Source organism: Protopterus annectens, chromosome 1.part1 (genome assembly GCF_019279795.1).
Source record: "Protopterus annectens isolate FY-2018-M chromosome 1.part1, PAN1.0, whole genome shotgun sequence".
Taxonomy (NCBI): domain Eukaryota; kingdom Metazoa; phylum Chordata; order Ceratodontiformes; family Protopteridae; genus Protopterus; species Protopterus annectens.
In genome coordinates, this window is record NC_056726.1 from 332,709,093 (window position 1) to 332,727,316 (window position 18,224).

An 18,224-nucleotide genomic window follows, 5' to 3' on the forward strand; every position below is an offset into this window, starting at 1 on the left:
CTGGTAGCTCTAAAGATTGTTGGAGACAGAGATTAGAGCAAACTTTGGGACAAAAGATGGATTAGGTCTAAGTGATACTCTATCCTTGTGAAAAATCAAGTACGGTGGTTTGATAGATAGGGCTTGAAGTTCTGAAACTCTTCTTGCAGAGGTAATTGCAATTAAGAAGGCAGTTTTCCAAGACAGATATTTCAACTCACATGTAGCAGCCGGTTCAAAGGGGGAAGATGTTAAGGCACGAAGTACCAAATCAAGATCCCACGGAGGCGCAGGATGAAAAACTGGGGGTCTTAAAAGCACAGCACCTTTCATGAAAGTTTTACATAATCTGCTGCTCATCGATGGTGGGTCTGTGGAATCGTGAAATTTGGAGATAGCTGCTAGTTGGACTTTAATAGTAGAGACTGAAGATCCTTGATTAAACAAGGATGTTAAAAATTTTAAGACCTCTGGTATCGGGGCAGTAATAGGGTCTAATCCTCTGAGTTGAGCCCAGATAGCAAACCTCTTCCACTTACTGTGATACAACTTCTTAGTGGTGGGTTTGTGGGCTGAAGATAAAATGTGAATAACTTCCGGGTCCAAGGTGTGATTTCTGACTATAGTCGGAAGTGGAGGAGCCAAGCTGTTAATTTCAAAGTGTGAAGGGACTGGTGCTGTTGTCCCGACTGATGAACCAGAAGGTCCGGAATTAGGTCCAAGAACCAAGGACCGTCCAGAGTATATTTCTGTAGGTAGGGGAACCATACTTGACGAGGCCAGTACGGAGCAATTAGAATCATTGTGGACCCCAATTGGGAAGCTTTCTGGATGACTTTGGGGAGGAGTGGAATCGGAGGGAAAGCATAAAGCAGTCCTGTTGGCCAAGGTTGGACTAGAGCATCCGTAGCTGTCTCCCCTGACGGGGTCAAAGAAAAGAACCTTTTGCACCGTGTTTGTGGTGTTGCAAACAGGTCGCAGCACGGAATCCCCATCTTTGAAAATCTGAGCTGCTACTGTTTCGTTCAGAGACCACTCGTGAGGAGAGAGAATAGTCCTGCTCAGTCTGTCTGCCAATACATTGGATTTGCCTGGAATGTGGGTCGCTACCAGGAAGCTTGGTAGCCACTGCCCATTCCCACACCCTCATCGCCTCTCTGCAAAGGGGGTAAGATCTGGTCCCTCCTTGTTTGTTTAGATACCAGACCACCGACATGTTGTCTGTGTGGATGGCGATAATGCCTTGAGGGAGAAACTTGTGGAGGGCTTGTAAGGACAGAAGTACAGCCCTCATTTCCAACACATTGATATGGAGAGATGTTTCGTTGGGAAGCCAGGAACCTTGAACTGACCTGCCCAGACAATGCCCCCCCACCCCGTCTGGGAGGCATCCGTAGTCAAGGTGGCCACCGGAGGGGATATAACAAAGGGTCTTCCCTGATTCAGATTGGATGGCAGAAGCCACCAGCAGAGATCCCGTTTGCACGTTTCTGTAATCAGTATGTGATGATTGAGGGGGAGATCTTGAAAGGACCATTGTGTCGATAATAGCCACTGGAGAATCCTCATGTGCAACCTTGCCAGAGGAACTAAGAGAACCGTGGCAGACATTGAACCTAGAAGTTGCAGGACCATCCTGGCTGGGGCTTTGGATCTTAGAAGCAGGGCTCAGACCTGATTTTGTAATGTTTGTATCCTTTCGGTAGGAAGGAAGATCCGCATTAATTTTGAGTCTATCTCTGCTCCTATGAATTTTATGCGCTGAGAAGGCAGCAAGACAGACTTTGACCAGTTGAATGTAATTCCCAGGGAAACACCCAGGGAGATGGTGGCTTGTAGGTTCTCTAGTAGTAGATGCCTGGTGGTGGCAGTCAGGAGCCAATCGTCCAGATAGGGAAACACTTGGAATCCGAGACTCCTCAGGTGAGCAGTCACTACTGCCAAACACTTGGTGAACACCCTGGGGGCTGTGGTGAGACCAAAGGGCAGTGCACAAAATTGGAAATGACTGTCTCCCAGGCTGAAGCGCACATACCTCCTGGACGCCTGATGTATCGGTATGTGGTAATAGGTGTCCTTGAGATCTATGGAGCACATCCAAACATCTTTCTCCAACAATGGGAGAATGGATTGTAAAGTGACCATTCGGAACTTGGACTTCATGACGGACTGGTTTAGTTTGCTGAGATCCAAAATGGGTCTCAGGTCCCCTGTCTTTTTTGGCACTAAAAAGAACCTTGAGTAATTTCCGAATCCGATCTGGTCTGTGGGGACCGGTTGGATGACTCCTTTTTCTAGCAGCTTTGAGGCTTCTACGGCTGCAATTTGCCTTTGAGTGGGTGGTGGGTCCGGGATTTTTTTGGATGGTGGGGTGAGTGTGTGAAGGGAATGGTGTAACCTCCGGCAATAATCCAAGCACCCATCTGTCCTGAGTAATAGCCTCCCAGGCTTTTAGGTGCTTGGCAACGGCACCCGACTGGCTCGAGCAGCACAGCCGGGCAATCCCTCATGGAGTGTGGGAGGCTGAAGAGCCACGAAAGGACTCGCGGTCTCCAGTGTTGCGGGGCCTCTGCCGCCTCTGGGACGGCGTCTCCCAGAAAAATTTCCCGTCCTCTGCCTCTGGAAGGGGAATCTTCCTGCTGTTGCGGAAAGAATTTCTGTGATTTGCGGAACCACATCTTCCCTCCTCTTTAGCCTTGGGATAAGGCCGAAAGGGAGTGGAATAACGTGCTCCTACGGCAGATAAAGTATTTCCCTCCTGCTCACAGCGGTAAGAGTGTCTTTTACCTTGGGTCCAAACAAAGAGGACCCATCAAAGGGAGCGTCGGCAAAGGAAGACTTGAAGGCCTCCTTGAAATGACACAACGGAGCCAGGCTTGTCTCCGTGAGAGCCACGCCTGTGCCTGCCGCTCTGCCCGCCCCTTGCGCCGCATATGAAATGAGCCTCATGGACGAGTTAGAAATCGAGGTCAGGATAGCCAACTGAGAGCTAACCGACTGGGCTAGCTGCTCAGGTAGGTTACCTGAGAGGGAGTCTGAGAGCTCCTTGACCAGATCCCTCTGTAGTCTGGTGAAATGTGCCAAATAATTCAGGGACCTCAGAGTAAAGGCCGCTGAAGTCAGGCTGGGCTTCCCTGCGGTCCATGCTCCTAGACTCCTTATTAGGAGGATGGACGGACGTTGAAGCCTCTGCCACGTCCTGCTGGGTAGCAGATGCCACCACCATGGCATCTACAGCCACTCCTTTCGTTAAGAACTCCTTCTCGGGTGGGGCAGACAAAAATTTGTTAGGGCGAGAAGGCACTGGTTCCACAGTATCTGGATGCTCCCACGCCCTCCGACAAACCAAATCCAGGAGCTCGTCGAAGGGCGGAGACACCCAGGAGGCGGAGGGCTGAGCCCCGAAGGCCTTGAGGAACACCGACTCATCAGCGGAGGGGGGTTTGGAATTCCAGCTGCCTCATTGCTTAAGGATCTCTAGAATGTCTGCAAATGAGACATCATCCGAGGACGACTTTGGGGACCCCTCCGCATCATCAAGATCAGTGTCCGATGTAAGAGACTCATCGGGGGAGTCCACGTGCTTCCTCTTACACGATCTCTTCCTTGGGGGCTCCTCCGAAGACAACTCCGAAAGACCCTCAGGAGGAGGGGAACCCCCAGTGGGGGTAACCTCAGGCCCCGGGGCTCCACTGCCTAGAGACAGGGGAACTGCCAAAGACCCAGTCACCATGCCCAGGGAAGGTGCCGGTAAAGCCGTAGAGATGGTCAAGAAGACTTGGCCAAGGCACTCCTCATAGCTCTGAAGGCCGGACCCCCAGAATCCTGGGAGGGTCCGGTCTCCGGAGCCATGATAGCAGACGGAAGTCCCGCGGCCGAAGCACCGAGAGGGAGGCTAGGAACCGACAGCATTGGTCCCAACGTCACCCCGGTCCGGCCGAAGAAGTCCGTGTGCTAAACTCGGACCAAGGCCGGGTTGGAGTAAGGGTCGGAGCCGACCCTAGGATCTCCACTGGCTCCATCAGCACCTGCTCCGACGGAGCCGAAGCGGTCGGAGGAGGAATGGCAATGGAATGGGCTATCGGTTCCGAAGCCAAGTGGGTCGGAGCCGAAACAAATTTCTGAAAGACTGGGGACTGGAACAGTCTTTGGAGCACCCTGTCTATGTCCGAATCTGACATCCTTGATGACCTGGAAGAGACCGAATGGGTCCGAATAGGCCTCTCCAACGGCTTCAAGGGACTAGGGGACCGGCTCCGAATCGACTCGACAATTATCGGCGCCGAAGGAATGTCCAAACCAATTTCCATCGGTGCCGAAGAGGGCTTCGGCGCCGAGGAGGAAGTGTCTGAGCGGACAACCTTCATCGGCTCCGAGATCAGTGGAGCCGATGAAGGTGACCCGCCTCTCGATGCCCCAGCCGTCGGCTCCGAACCCAGAGGAGTCGAGGCTGGAGGCATCGAGGCAGACCGTTCCGCCCTCGGCTCCGAAGTCCGTGGAGCCAAAGGAGAAGCCTGCCTATGTCTTTTGGCGGTCGGTTCCGACGGACTGGTCGGAGCCGACGCCCTTTTCTTTTTAGCAGGAGAAGGAGAGGAAGCTAATGCCTCTTCAAAAGAGGGCTTAATAAGGCCTTTTAATATAAGTTTATTTTTCCTCTCTTGGAGGACCCTCGAGGAAAACGCGTGGCACACGCTACAGGACTCCTGCAAATGTTTGGCGCCCAAACAGTACACACAGAGAGAGTGGTCATCTGTGATTGACATCTTGAAACTGCACTTAGTGCACTTTTTAAATCCTGAAGGCCTAGGAGCCTGTGACATAATGGCAACCAATTTAGTGTAACTTAGCCAAAACCAAACACACTAACAAAGACAGAAAAAAAATTTCTTCTCTTTCTTCTTCTTTTTTTTAAAACAAAGGCTGTCACAAATAGACAAGAATAACCAAAGGGGTCTAACAGCCCCTAAATAAAAAGGGACTAAAACAGTAACGGACTGACAGGGGAAGGCCCTTAAACTCAAAGGGAACCTCTGATCAGAACAAACGCATTCACTACACAAAAACTTTACAGAAAATGCTCACTCAAACACAAAAACACAAGACAGCTGTTAAAACAGCTTTTTGTTGAGGATTTAGAAAATTCCTGACAGGAAAGTAAGTGAAAAAAGCACTACTTAGCTCAGCCAGCTCGAGACCACGTCTTAGCTTGTTAGCGGCAAACGAGATCTGGGGGACTGGTAGTGGTGCATCCTGGGATATAGTAAGCTCAGCCAATAAGAGACTTCGCTCTTTGGCATAAGCGTGCCGAGTCGGAGCCGAGGATCGGCTCCGAACCCATCAGTCAGAATGTAGGCGAGATAGGATCACATAACATCACATATTAACAAGTGATGCGGTCTTATAAAATGAATATAATGTAATACAACCAAGGAGGTGAATCAAAGAACACATGCATGTATGCACGGTCTAAAAATGTGTAAAAGGTGGTTATGGTTTGAAAACAGCCCAAAAGTAAACTTAATCCGCCACTGGCCAGATGCATTTTCTTTGAATGTGAGTTTCAATGCTGTTTCAATGAAGTTTATTATTAATGCTAAGTCTGTTTTCACTGTGACACTGTATTGTTTTGTTTAGCAAATGTATATCAGTATCTGTGCTATAAAAATTTGAAATAAAAGTTTTAAATTAAATCCAAATATCTGTAATTACTGTAGAAGTAAAGAAAATAGAATGCACACTGACAGGTTTTAACAGTGTTTATGGTAACTGGGGAGAAATAGTTGGGGGGGGGGTTGATCCATTATCCTGTCTAGGGCCCCATTTGACTATGATCTGGCTCTGCTCCTACCTTCATCAACAAAGTCACAAGTGCATACTTCATGGCAGCATGAATCTATTTAAACATTTAAGATTCTCTATACAAATAAAAAGGGGGTCTGGATCATAAAGGTAAGTCAAAAAAAGGCAAATCAAGTTGAAATGATTGCTCCCAACAGATCACGATGTAGGCAACTAAAGGGACAGCAGCATGCGCAACTGACAATCGTCTGTGTTAATGAACCTCTAATAAATTAAAACATTTTTTATTAGGATGTTGACCAGAAACCAATGACACACAAACCTGTGCTTTTCATACTCCATGTGCAAGTCAAATGCAAGACAAAAAATGAATCTTCATGCAGAAAAATCATAACATGCACATGAAGGACATGTTTCTGAACTGATACATTCATTTTATCATTATTAAATCTTTGTGTCAATGAAAACCTTACTTGAAAGTCTTCTTAGGAAACTTAGTGATTAGTTTCATAGAAAAGAAATTAGAGAGGTTAAACCAGAAATCCATTCTGCATTAGAAAAGAGTCTCACCCTTCTAGTAACAATGGGGTCAACTTCTTTAGGATCTCTCTGACTAAGAGTCATGAGGTCAGCATTTAGGGTCCGAATGCGTTGCAAGCATAGCCGAATATAACGAGCAGACGTAAACTCCAACAAGGTGGGGGAAGGGTCATCTGCACTTGGCCTTCCATTGATTAATGATGTATGGATCTGTATGGAGAAAGACAAAGCAAAACACCACCATTTAGTATTATCAATATAATTAATGATGGAAAACAATGTTTGGAAAGGATGTGCTAGTCCACAAACAAAAAACACTAGAAAAACAGACGTGATACGATTGCTTTTACTGGATTTTAAAATTACCCAAGCTTTCAGACTATGAAAAGTACTTTCTCAGGAGTTAAAGTTGAAGGAGTTGGAGTTGAAGTTGAGGAACCCCATGTTCATGTTAGTCCAAAACAAGTAACCGTAAAATCTATGTACCACTCACCATGTTCCACAATTACTGCAGGTCGCTTTTGAAAGCAATTGAAAAACATGGCCATGTTTCTACTTAACAAGACATGGATAATCTAAAACTATTTTAGTTTTTAGAGGCAACACATTTTAGTCCCACTACGTCTGCCTGCTGCATGTATCAGAAGACCACATGCACACACCAGCTTTGAAACATGAAAACCTAGTTCTAATCACAACAGTGGTACGCTTTAGCAGCAACAGTTACTTTAAACATGCGCGTTTCAAAAAAGAACGACAAATGGATCTTGGACTTGTCTGTTTTAAGCAAGAAAAAAAAAGAAAGCACTTTTAGTCAGTAAAATGTCACTGCTGCAGAATACATAGATATATCACTGCTGCAAAAAGTCTTCCCCCTCTTTCCAGATACATATGCATATGCATGCATGTAGACACAAATACACACACATCCACTCTGCTTTTTTACTTTAATGTATTTCTTCACAGTTCCTAACCTAACACTGCACCACAGCCTAATACACTGTGATGCATTTTCACCAACTAATAATGTAAATATATGTTTCACTTGTTTAAAATAAAATCATTTGTGAAATCTGATTTTTCCTAAGCTGATATCACCTTGGGTTTTGCTGACCTCTGGTGAATGTCACCCTTCAATTATGTCAACGTTAGGACAGTATCAGAATGCATCCACAAACTTTAATGGCTGCACCCCTGCACATGCAAAGGACTGCATCCATTAAAATCTAAGAACCGCATTATAATGCTGTTACCAAGGAGAAAATAAAATGTATTTATGTGGGTCGCTCATTAATAAAAAGTCTGCAAAGCTTTTAATAAGAAACAGGAAAAATAAAGCAGGAATGACAGAGGGGAAAATGCATCATGGCAATAAGCCACCAAGTTTCATGATGCATATTCAAACTTGGGAGGAATGCTTTAAGATGGTCAGTCATATGACATACATCTTTACAGAGTTTGTGTCATCCTGTTAGCATCAATGTGTTGAAAGCCTTTCTAACAAGCACATCCTATTAGCTCAGATCACAATAGTCTTCCCCTTTCTCCCATTCCACCCCACTCACAAAACTCTACTGACACAGCTTCTTTGTAATGCCACCTCAAACATGGGCATCTCAACCTGCTAACCTAAGAGACAGCACCTCCTTCCCCAGTTTTAGACATCCACACAAGCTGCTTGTGAATGCTTTTTTTTTCTTATAAGACATTACTTAACTCCATATTTCTACTACACTCACACTATCCTATTTCCCTAGGATCACCCCTTAATGTAATGTTAACACATCCATGCTAGAGTAATTCTGTCTCTCTTCCCTCTTTTAATCCTACACCCTCTTCACTTTCTCGCCATACCTAGTTCTACCTTGCATATAGAGGATATGCTGTTCTGCGTGAAAAACCTGTGCTGGGGCCAATCAGCTGAAAATACTAAAGCCCTGGCTACCCCAGAAGTGTCTGGAAAAGATTCCACTTCTTCTATAACTCTCCAATGACAGTCAAGAGCAGCCATAGATGGATCCTTGTCTGCTTGTCTAGAAAGTTTCAGAGAAGTGGGGGAAAACCTCCCAGGAGAATTTGGCTTTAGGGATGTCTTCTTTTTGCTTTCTCAGCTAATCCTGGCCATGGGTTTTTGAAAGTCACACCTCGGAGTCTCCTGCCAATTAGGGTTCCTCCCTGGGCAAAAGGTCCTTCAGCACTAATTTATTCAGTCTTTCTTTACTTGTCCTTTTATCAAAGGGTTTACAAACGCTACAATCACAGCCCCTTTAAGCTGTACATAATGGTTCTGTACCAATAGATCTGCTGATACGGATAGTCTGCCACATGGGAATGTGATTCTTTAAAAGGAAAAGTACAGTTTTGTACCTACCATAAATGTAGATGTTCGAGTGCTAATACAGCTGCAGTCATAACAGATGGGTTCTCCTGCCGTCAGGCGGGTCCTCGGTCGGCCGAATTCCAAAGTCTAGGTCCGGCGTCGGTTGTCGTCGCTTCTTCCCTGACGCCAGAGCGACAGGGGTATAAAGGAACCAGCCGACGCCATTTTCTTCAGTTTTTCTTGCCCCAGATGTCAGGTGCCCCCAGAAGGAAGGCAATACATAAATTTGTGTAATAAAGCAGTGCAATATAATCAAAATACAATAGTTGCAAGCAAATACACCATAAATGAATACCCCAATCAGGTTGTATGAGGATGTGTTAGCCTATAGGCCTGTCCCAAGAGGGGAAGGAGGGTGGGAAACCTGGACTGCAGCTGTATTAGCACTCGAACATCTACATTTATGGTAGGTACAAAACTGTACTATGTTCATCGTGCATACAGCTGCAGTCATAACAGATGGGTAGAATCCCAAAGCTAAGAAAGGGGTGGTAGGCACTAGGTGGAACTAGGAGGAGCCAGGATGCCCTGCAAGACTGCAGTGGCAAAGCCTGCTCTAGTTTTGGAGTATAATGGTAGGTGGTAGTGCTTGGAGAACGTATGCACAGAACTCCAAGTGGCTGCTTCCAAAATATCTTTGGTAGGAACTCCTCTGAGGAAAGCTGCAGAGGTAGCTGTGGCCCTTGTGGAGTGAGATCTGATGCCTGTAGGTACAGTTTTGCCATGAAAAGAATAGCAAAAGCGTATGCAGTGGGCTATCCATTTTGAGATTGTCTGTTTCGAAATTGGCTTTCCTTGAGCTCCTACAGCATAGGACACAAAGAGCTGTTCTGATTTTCTGAAAGGCTTTGTTCTGTCCAGATAATAACGTAGTTGTCTGTGGATGTCCAAGGAATGTAGTAATCTCTCCCCTTTGTTTTGAGGATTAGGATAAAAGGTAGGTAAGTGTATGGCCTGATTCAAAGCTACCCTGGATACCACTTTAGGCATAAAGGACAGATTGGTTCGTAAGGAAACTCTGTCCTGATGGAAGATGATAAAAGGCTGCACAGCCATGAGAGCTTGTAGTTCTGAAACTCTACGAGCTGAGGTAATAGCCAGAAGGAAAGCTGTTTCCAGGACAAATATTGTAAATCTGATGAGGCAGCTGACTCAAAGGGAGGCAAGGTCAGTTTTTCCAGAATGAAATTGAGATCCCAAGCAGGTATTGGTTGTTTTCTTGGGGGTCTTAGATTCTTAGCCCCTCTGAGGAACTGTCTTAAGAGAGGGTGAGAGAATAAGGGTGGATCAGTGTTGTATTCTGCAGAAATGGCTGAGGCATGGATTTTGATGGAGGAGAATGAAAGTCCACTGCTTAGCAGCTCAGCTAGATACTGTAGTATTTGAGGTAAATTCAGTTTTCCAGGATCCTGGCCCTTTTTCTCATTCCAGACACAAAACCGTTTCCATTTTGCGGAGTAAGCTTTTCTAGTTGACGGCCTTCTGGCCTCCAAAATGACATCCTGCACCTCCTTGGAGAGTAGGGTCTGTTGTGATGCTAAGGAATCTTCCATGCGGCTAGATTGAGTGTTTTAGCTGGCTGTGAAGAGTTTTGAAGCTGTGCTGAGTCAGAAGAAGAGGCATTAGAGGCAGGGTCCATGGTGGGGAATGCGTCAGACTCCTCAGGAGTGGGTACCAGTGTTGTCTTGGCCAGTCCGGAGCAATGAGAATCATCTTTGGTCTGTCTGCTCTGGTTTTCAATAGAACTTTGGGCAGCAGAGGAAGAGGTGGGAAGGCATAAACTGTCATTGATGTCCAACTGAAAGAGAGAACGTCCACTCTCCAGGCCTTTGGATGGAAAATCCTTGAGCAGAATTTTGTCAATTGGTGATTTTTGTGGGAGGCAAAGAGATCTATGTCTGGCCTTCCCCATGCTTGGATTATTTCTGTAAAAACTTTTGTGACAATATGCCAATTGTTTGAAAATAATGCCAGCTTTCCTCCTAAGGGGGCTGCCATTTGAGTCTTGCTTGGCATGCAAAGGGGAAAGTCATTGGGCTTGCTTTCTGAATGATTGCGAGTTATCCTCAGCACCTCTTTGTGTAGGAGATTGCCATTGTCTGCCTCTAAACGATCCTTGGGATTGTCCTCTGCCCCTCGGGCGCCTGTATCTGCCTCTTTGGGGTCTGTCTGTGGCTGGAAAGGACCAATTTTTGGAAGGCCAATTTCTACTGAAACGTGGGGGTTGTACCTGTAGAAAAGCTTTCACAGTTTGCATTGATTTAGCCTTTTCCTCCATTTTCCTTAATACCTCCTCAGCATTAGCACCAAATAATACATCCTTTTGAAGAGAGGCATCTAGTAATTTAGCTTTGACATGATCACGCAAGGTTTGTTCCTTGAGCCAGGCATGTCTACGTATGACTGATCCTGTAACAGCAGCTCTACATGAGGCCTCTAGAGCATCAAAACCACATTGTAAGGTATGCTTACCCACTTGTTCTGCACTATGCATCAAATCCTGCAACTCCTTCAAGTCTGGTTGTTCAGGTTGTGACATTTTACTTTTCAATTGTGATAACAAAAACTGTTGGTATTTTAGCATATGGAACTGACAGTTTAAGGCCCTCATGGTTAAGGTAGCCGAGGTATATACCTTTTTTCCCCACCTTTCTAAGGATCTGGAATCTCTCTCGGAAGGTAATGGATTTTTAGCAGTGGAGGCCTTAATTCCCTTGGAGCCCTGTGAGATGGTTTCTGGGTCAGCAGCGTGGCTTTTGTATAGAAATTGGTGTGAGTCAGGAACCCTGTAGTACCTGTCAGGCTTAACTGGGGCTGGAGGCAGAGTCCAGGTTAAGGCAGACCTCCGAGTAAACATCATCTAGGATGTCCAAGACAGGAGGTATAGCCAGAGGCCTGTGCTGAGGTAGTAAGAGAAATTCCCTAAGCCTTTTCTTAGAATCTGAATAATCTTGGCCTTCCCAGTGGAAGTGTTCCCTTAAGGTATGCAAAGTTTCCCCAAATGAGTAATCCCTCTGGGGGGGGGGGGGATACAGAAGGAATGGACTCCTCCGCATCAGAGTCTTCAAAAAGGGAGTAAGAATGTTCCTGATCATCAGAGTGCTCTGAAATAATGGAGCCCTGATCAGAGGAGGGGGATTCTTCCTCCACTCTGGGCCTTTTGTCCGGTGGGGGTTGAGAACCCCTGATGAGAGTAATTAAATCCTCAGCCATTTTAAGCATCTGCTTTTTAGGCATGGGGCCTGGAGATGGGCCCTGTGTAGCTTGTCTCTCTGCGACCTCGGGCACAGGAGACACCGCCAATGAAGTGTCGTCAGTAGTCAGGGGCTGCGTAGGCGCCTCGCTGAGAACCAGACCACGTGTAGTCGGCTTTGGCGTGGTGTCGGTAGAGGCCGCGGACCTCGTGTGTCGGTCCTTATCTTTGCGTTTTTTAGACAAAACTGGAGTCGGAGTATCCGACGACATAATATAGTTAAATGTTTTTCCAAAATAATGCTGGGCGAACTCCGTCCGACGCTTAATGGTGCGTTTGTTGAATGTAGCACAAAAGCGACAGACCGAGACGTCGTGGTCTGGGCCTAAACAATGTATACAGAGGGAATGGAAATCCTTATGCGGTATTTGCTTCCCACATGAAATACAATTATTAACTTTGTCTGACATCGGTCTGAGGCAAGAAAAGTTTCCCCAACGGGGTACTTAGCTTTCAAGAAGACTTCGGTTTCAAAATTTTCGTAATTTCAGGAGCTGGCCGACCGGCACTTGTGAACTGCTTCTGCTTCGGGCACCGCGCGGCAAGAAAGACTGAAGAAAATGGCGTCGGCTGGTTCCTTTATACCCCTGTCGCTCTGACGTCAGGGAAGAAGCGACGACAACTGACGCCGGACCTAGACTTTGGAATTTGGCCGACCGAGGACCCGCCTGACGGCAGGAGAACCCATCTGTTATGACTGCAGCTGTATGCACGATGAACATCCCAGTGTTACTCTCCATGTGGTGACGACATCTAGATAACATTTATGAAATGAACTTGGAAAACAACATATTTATTCTCCACAGACAATCACAGACCTGCATTAAGGCTGTGGGACAACCTGTGGAATTCATCCATGGGATAATTCAGCCAGAACTTGTGGAAGTAAAATAGTGTGACACTTGACGGCCTTACTCAGTTCATGAGAAGGCCTGTTCTTTCTTTAGTGTCCAGGTATAGACAACAAAGAGTGGAGACAGTTGAAGGGGAAGATTATAGAAAGGCCCCCCGCGCATGTGCGCGCACACACACATATACTGAGGTAACGGTTTGTCTCCTCTGCATCACATCATCAACTTGATCCTGAGAGAGCCGGGCAAAGGACTCCTCTTCCAGAAAATGGTCGTTCAGGACTCCTTCCTTAAGGTACAGTCATGTCATCAATCCTACAGAAACCTGTAGTGGGGCACATGACATCTCACTGTGGAACCTGTAGACAAGATCACACAAAGGTCCTCCAGGAGTCCATAATAATAGAAATCATCAAGCTTATCAGGTGTCTTCCTAATCAAGTGAGTCTAAAAGTGGTACAAGTGAGAAGATGGTGGTTCTAAGCCCCAACATGACAGAGTGCTACATTTCCTTGTCATACCTGTCCAAAGTTCTGTTACTTTTGTTAAGTGTCCTGGCAGAAAATGCAGTGATGTCTGGAACCTACGCTATACAGGACAAGTCATATACAAGAGTTTGCACTGGGAAGCATGGTGACTTATCTACCCACTCAAGTGGCAGTTTCTAAAGAAGTAAACCAATCACATCTGCACTCCGTTAAACCAAAAGGACCCACAGAACCAACATGACAGAAAAAAGGGAAATAAAAACACTGAGACAACAAATAAAAAATTGAGAAATTTAATGCAGTTAAGCACTTTCATCTCATCACATACAAGACTTCATCAGAACTAAACACCTCAGCGCGCGCGTATACACACACACACACACACACACACACACACACACACACACACACACACACACACATGTATATAAAGGCAATGCAATTAAAAGCTTGGTAATTAATTTCTTAAAGATACTGTCACGAAAAAAAAAGTTATGTCCTCAACATAACGTTCCATGTGTGTTGTCCTTCTCGCCTTCATTCTTAACTGGTTGGGTTTGGAACCAATCCTCGGTTCCAACTCGGCCTTATACAAAAGCTCAAGGTCTTCCACCAACTCGTTGCTGAAACCCTATCCCATCATGCTCTAGGAAAGCTCCTCAGATCTTGTTTGCTGATACAACAATGGGTACCCAATGAACTATGTAATATCTTATAGACCAATAAAGAAGGTCAGAGCACATTATTTACCAATTATATCTGCTCGGTCCTCCAGAAGCCAAAGGCTGGGGGGAAGGAGGGTGGGATGCAAGAATGAAGGCAAGAAGGACAACACACATGGAATGTTATGGTGAGGACATAACTTCTTTATGTGATGTTGTCTTATCTCACCTTTACTCTTAACTGGTTGGGACAGCGTCCCTAGCACCATCTTTCAATGTTGGCTCAAGGGAGAATATTCCTCAGAAGAGTGGACCCAAAGGAGACCCTGTTCCTGGAGGCCAAATCAACTTTGTAATGAGTGATAAAGGTATGAGGCCTTGCCCATGTTGCTGCAGCACAAGTGGTATCAATTGGTAGTCTAACCCGAAAGGCAGAAGAGGTTGCTATGGCTCTTGCAGAATGACCTTTTACTTCATGGGAGAGTTCTTTGTTTTGAGATTGGTAAGTAAAGGTAATACAATTTGATAGCCATTTCGAAAATGTGACTTTAGGCACAGGAGCACCTTTCTGAGTCTGAAAAGGATACAAATAACTGGTCAGGTTTTCTGAAGTCCTTTGTCCTGTGTAGGTAGAAATGTAACTGTCTATGTACATCTAGTTCGTGTAACATGTATTCTGCCTTATTATCATAGTTGGGAAAAAGATTGGTAGTTCTATAGACTGGCACAAATTAGACTCAGAGCATACTTTGGGTAGAAAGGATGGGTTTGTTCGTAGCGATATTCTTTGTGGAAAAGCATGTAAGGGGGCTTTACAAACAATGCTTGTAGCTCTGAAACTCTTCTAGCAGAAGTGATGGCTATCAAGAGAATTGTTTTCCAAGTCAAGTACTTTAGATTACACGATGATGCTGGTTCAAAGGGGGAAAGAATCAAACGGGATAAAACAAAATTCAGGTCTCATGGTGCTGGAGGGGCTTTAATGGGTGGTCTTAATAAAATAGTGCCCTTAAGAAAAGCTTTGAAAAGTCTGTGGGACATCACATTCAGCCCTGACTCACCTAGATGGAAATTAGATACCGCTGCTAACTGAACTCGAATAGTAGCTGCAGTTGCACCTTCATTAAACAGCTTTGCTAAGAATTCAAGAATGGAGGGGATTGGGGCAGAGAAGGGGTTAATGTGACTATTCAAGGCCCAAGAAGGAAATCTTTTCCATTTAATCATATATAACTTCCTAGTAGAAGCTTTATGAGATCAGGATATGTTTCACTGATGGAGAAAGGTTAGGGAGCCTGGCTATGTTTGGAATCGGAGCAAGTTGTCAATTTGAGGTTTTGAAGGGAGAGGATGCAGCATTCCTGATGCATGAGTCAGAAGGTCTGGAATTAGGTCCAGAATCCACGGCTCCTCCTGGAGATGAGGTCAAAGGAAGGGGAATCAGATTTGATGAGGCCAGTATGGGGAGACGAGTATCACACTCCTTCCCAAGAAACTGGCTTTCTGAACAACTTTTGGTATCAGCGGAAAGGGAGGGAAGGCGTAGAGGAGAGCCGAGGGCCAGTCGTGTACAAGTGCATCCCTTGCTGACTCCTCCGGAGGTGGGATTTGGGATAGCTGCTTCATTTGGCAAAAAGGCCGCAGCAAGGATGGCCCCATTTGCAGAAAATTATCTCAGCTACTTCTTGTCTTAAGGACCACTCGTGAGGCATCAGAATCACTCTGCTGAGTTTGTCCGCTATCACGTTGTATTTCCCCGGGATATGCAGAAAGCATTGAGAGAAGGTTACCCACTGCCATACTTTCAGGGCCTTCCGACAAAGGGGGTAAGACCTGGTTCTTCCTTGCTTGATTATGTACCACACAACCAACATGCTGTCTGTCTGTATTGCAACAGTTCCTAGCAGAAGACAGTCTTGGAATGCTTGCAACTCTAGAAGACGCCTCATCTCTAGAACACTGATGTCCTAATGGGTCTCGTAATCCTGCCAAGTGCCTTGGACTGTCCTGCCCAGATAATTCCCCCCACCCTATCTAGGAAGTGTCCACGGTCACCATGGCTAACGGCTGTGGAACAATAAAGGGTCAACCTACTGATACATAAGTGGAGTGAAGCCACCAATGAAGGTCCTTCTTGCAGGATTCTGTTATAGTTTGGTGGGAATGGGTAGTTCCTGCATGGACCACTGAGTGAACAGTAGCCACTGTAGAATTCTCATATGCAGACGTGCTAATGGAATCAAGTTTATTGCTGCTGCTATGGTCCCCAGTATTTTCAGGACTGTTCTTGCTTGTACTCTTTTGTTTTTGACTTGATGTCGCAGGACCTGAACTCTTTCAGGGGGAAGTTTCACCATCATTTTTGTTGCATCTAGATCTGCTCCTATGAAAACAATATGCTGAGACGGCAACAAGGCAGATTTTTCGTAATTTATTGTGATTCTTAGGTGAGAGCAGAGCTGCAAGGTGGTGTCTCTCATTTTTGATAGTAGGTGCTCGGTGGTGGCAGTTAGGAGCCAGTTGTCTAGGTACGGAAACACTCAGAATCCCAGGCATCTCAAGTGAGCCGTAACTACTGCCATACACTTGGTGAACACTCTGGGGGCTGTAGTGAGACCAAAGGGCAGAGCTTGAAACTGGTAGTGACTGGCTCCCAGCCATAAGTGCAAGTGACTCCTGGGTCACCTGTCCATCTTTATGAGGTAGTACGCATCCTTGGAGGTCTACAAAGCACATCCAATCGTACTGTCCCAGAAAAGGGAGTATCAACTGCAATATTACCATCCGGAACCTTGACTTTCTTACTGACTTGTTTAATCTGTTGAGATCCAGGATGGGTCTCCAGTACCCTGTTTTCTCTGGAACTAAAAAGAATCTTGAGTAAGTTCCGGATCCTGTTTGGTCTGCGGGGACTGTCTGGATGACTTTTTTTCTAGCAACTTTTGAATTTCTACAGTTGTCTGTTCAATTTGACAAGGTGGAACTATTGCATTTTTTTTTTTACGTTTAGGACGGGGAGATAAAAAGGGTATGAAATAACCTCTGGATACAATGCTTTGTACCCACTTGCCTTTTGTTATTTTTAGCCAGGCTTCTGGATACAAAGATAAGAGACCCCCCGACTCCCTCCAGAGAAGGACCTCCTTTCAGGAGCGCTGGAAGGGCATACCAAGGAAAGATTTCTTGTCGCCCTGATTTTGTGGGCCCCCCCCTCTGCCGTGTGGCCAGCGTCTTCCATTACTACTTCCCCCTCTGCCCCTGGGGGAAGAATCACCACATGTCCTGGAAAGCTCTCTGGGATTTTTGGAACCACATCCCCCCCCCCATGACCTTTTGGATAAGGTCTAGAAGGTAGTGAAAAAAGGACTCCTATGGCAAAGAGAGTTTTCCCTTCTTGTTCATACCTGGTTAGTGTGTCTTTGACTTTTGGCCCGAACAGGGATGAGCCATCGAAAGGGGCGTTAACAAAAGAAGATTTAAAGGGTTCTGCAAAATCGCACAAGCGCATCCATAAATGTCTCCTTAGGGAAATTCCTGAAACCGCTGCCCTACTCGCTTCATCCGATGCATAAGAAATGAGTCTCATGGAGGAGATAACCACTGAATTTACAGTGGAAAGCCGAGAGGAAACCTTCTCTGATACCCCTTCAGCTACTGAACCTTGGAGAGCATCTCCTAGCTCTTTCAGGAGCTCTCTCTGATGTCTGCTAAAGTAAGTGAGATAATTCAGCGATCTAAGAGCAAAAGTCGCTGAAAAATATATGCACTTTCTGTATCTGTCCATCATACGAGACTCCTTGTTTGGTGGATGGACAGAAGAAGACATCTCTGAAAACTTTTGTGGCCACTGCCACCACCATATCATCTACTGGGACCTCTTTTGTAAGAAAACTCTTGTCTGTAGGAGACGTGATGAACTTGTTTGGCCTCCGAGGAACAGGGTCCACTGAGTATGGAGACTCTCAAGCCTTTCGACAAACTAGGTCCATCAGTTTGTCGAAAGGCAGAGACACGCAAATGGTGGAAAGGCAAGACCCAAAAGCCTTCAGGTATAAAGACTCCTTCTCAGAAGGGTTGATGGGCTTCAAGGCGCCTCTCTGTTTAAGTATTTCCAGGATGTCTACAAGGGACAGATCCTCAGAGCCCGACCATGGGGACCCTTCCAACTCATCAAGATCTGTATCGAATGTGATGGACTCCTCTGGGGAGTCTAAATGCTTCCTCTTGCATAGTCTCTTCCAAGGGACCTCTTCAGAAGGGTATTCTTGAGAG

General features: G+C 45.8%; 1 protein-coding gene across 1 annotated transcript in view; it reads right to left on the bottom strand.

Moving 5' to 3' along the window:
• LOC122814462 (laminin subunit alpha-1-like) overlaps positions 1-18,224 on the bottom strand; it is a 502,951-nt gene that overhangs the window by 28,686 nt on the left and 456,041 nt on the right. The window contains exon 5 of the mRNA XM_044087045.1: positions 6,349-6,528. Coding sequence (XP_043942980.1) covers positions 6,349-6,528 — 180 coding nt within the window. The remainder of the gene's footprint in view (positions 1-6,348; positions 6,529-18,224) is intronic.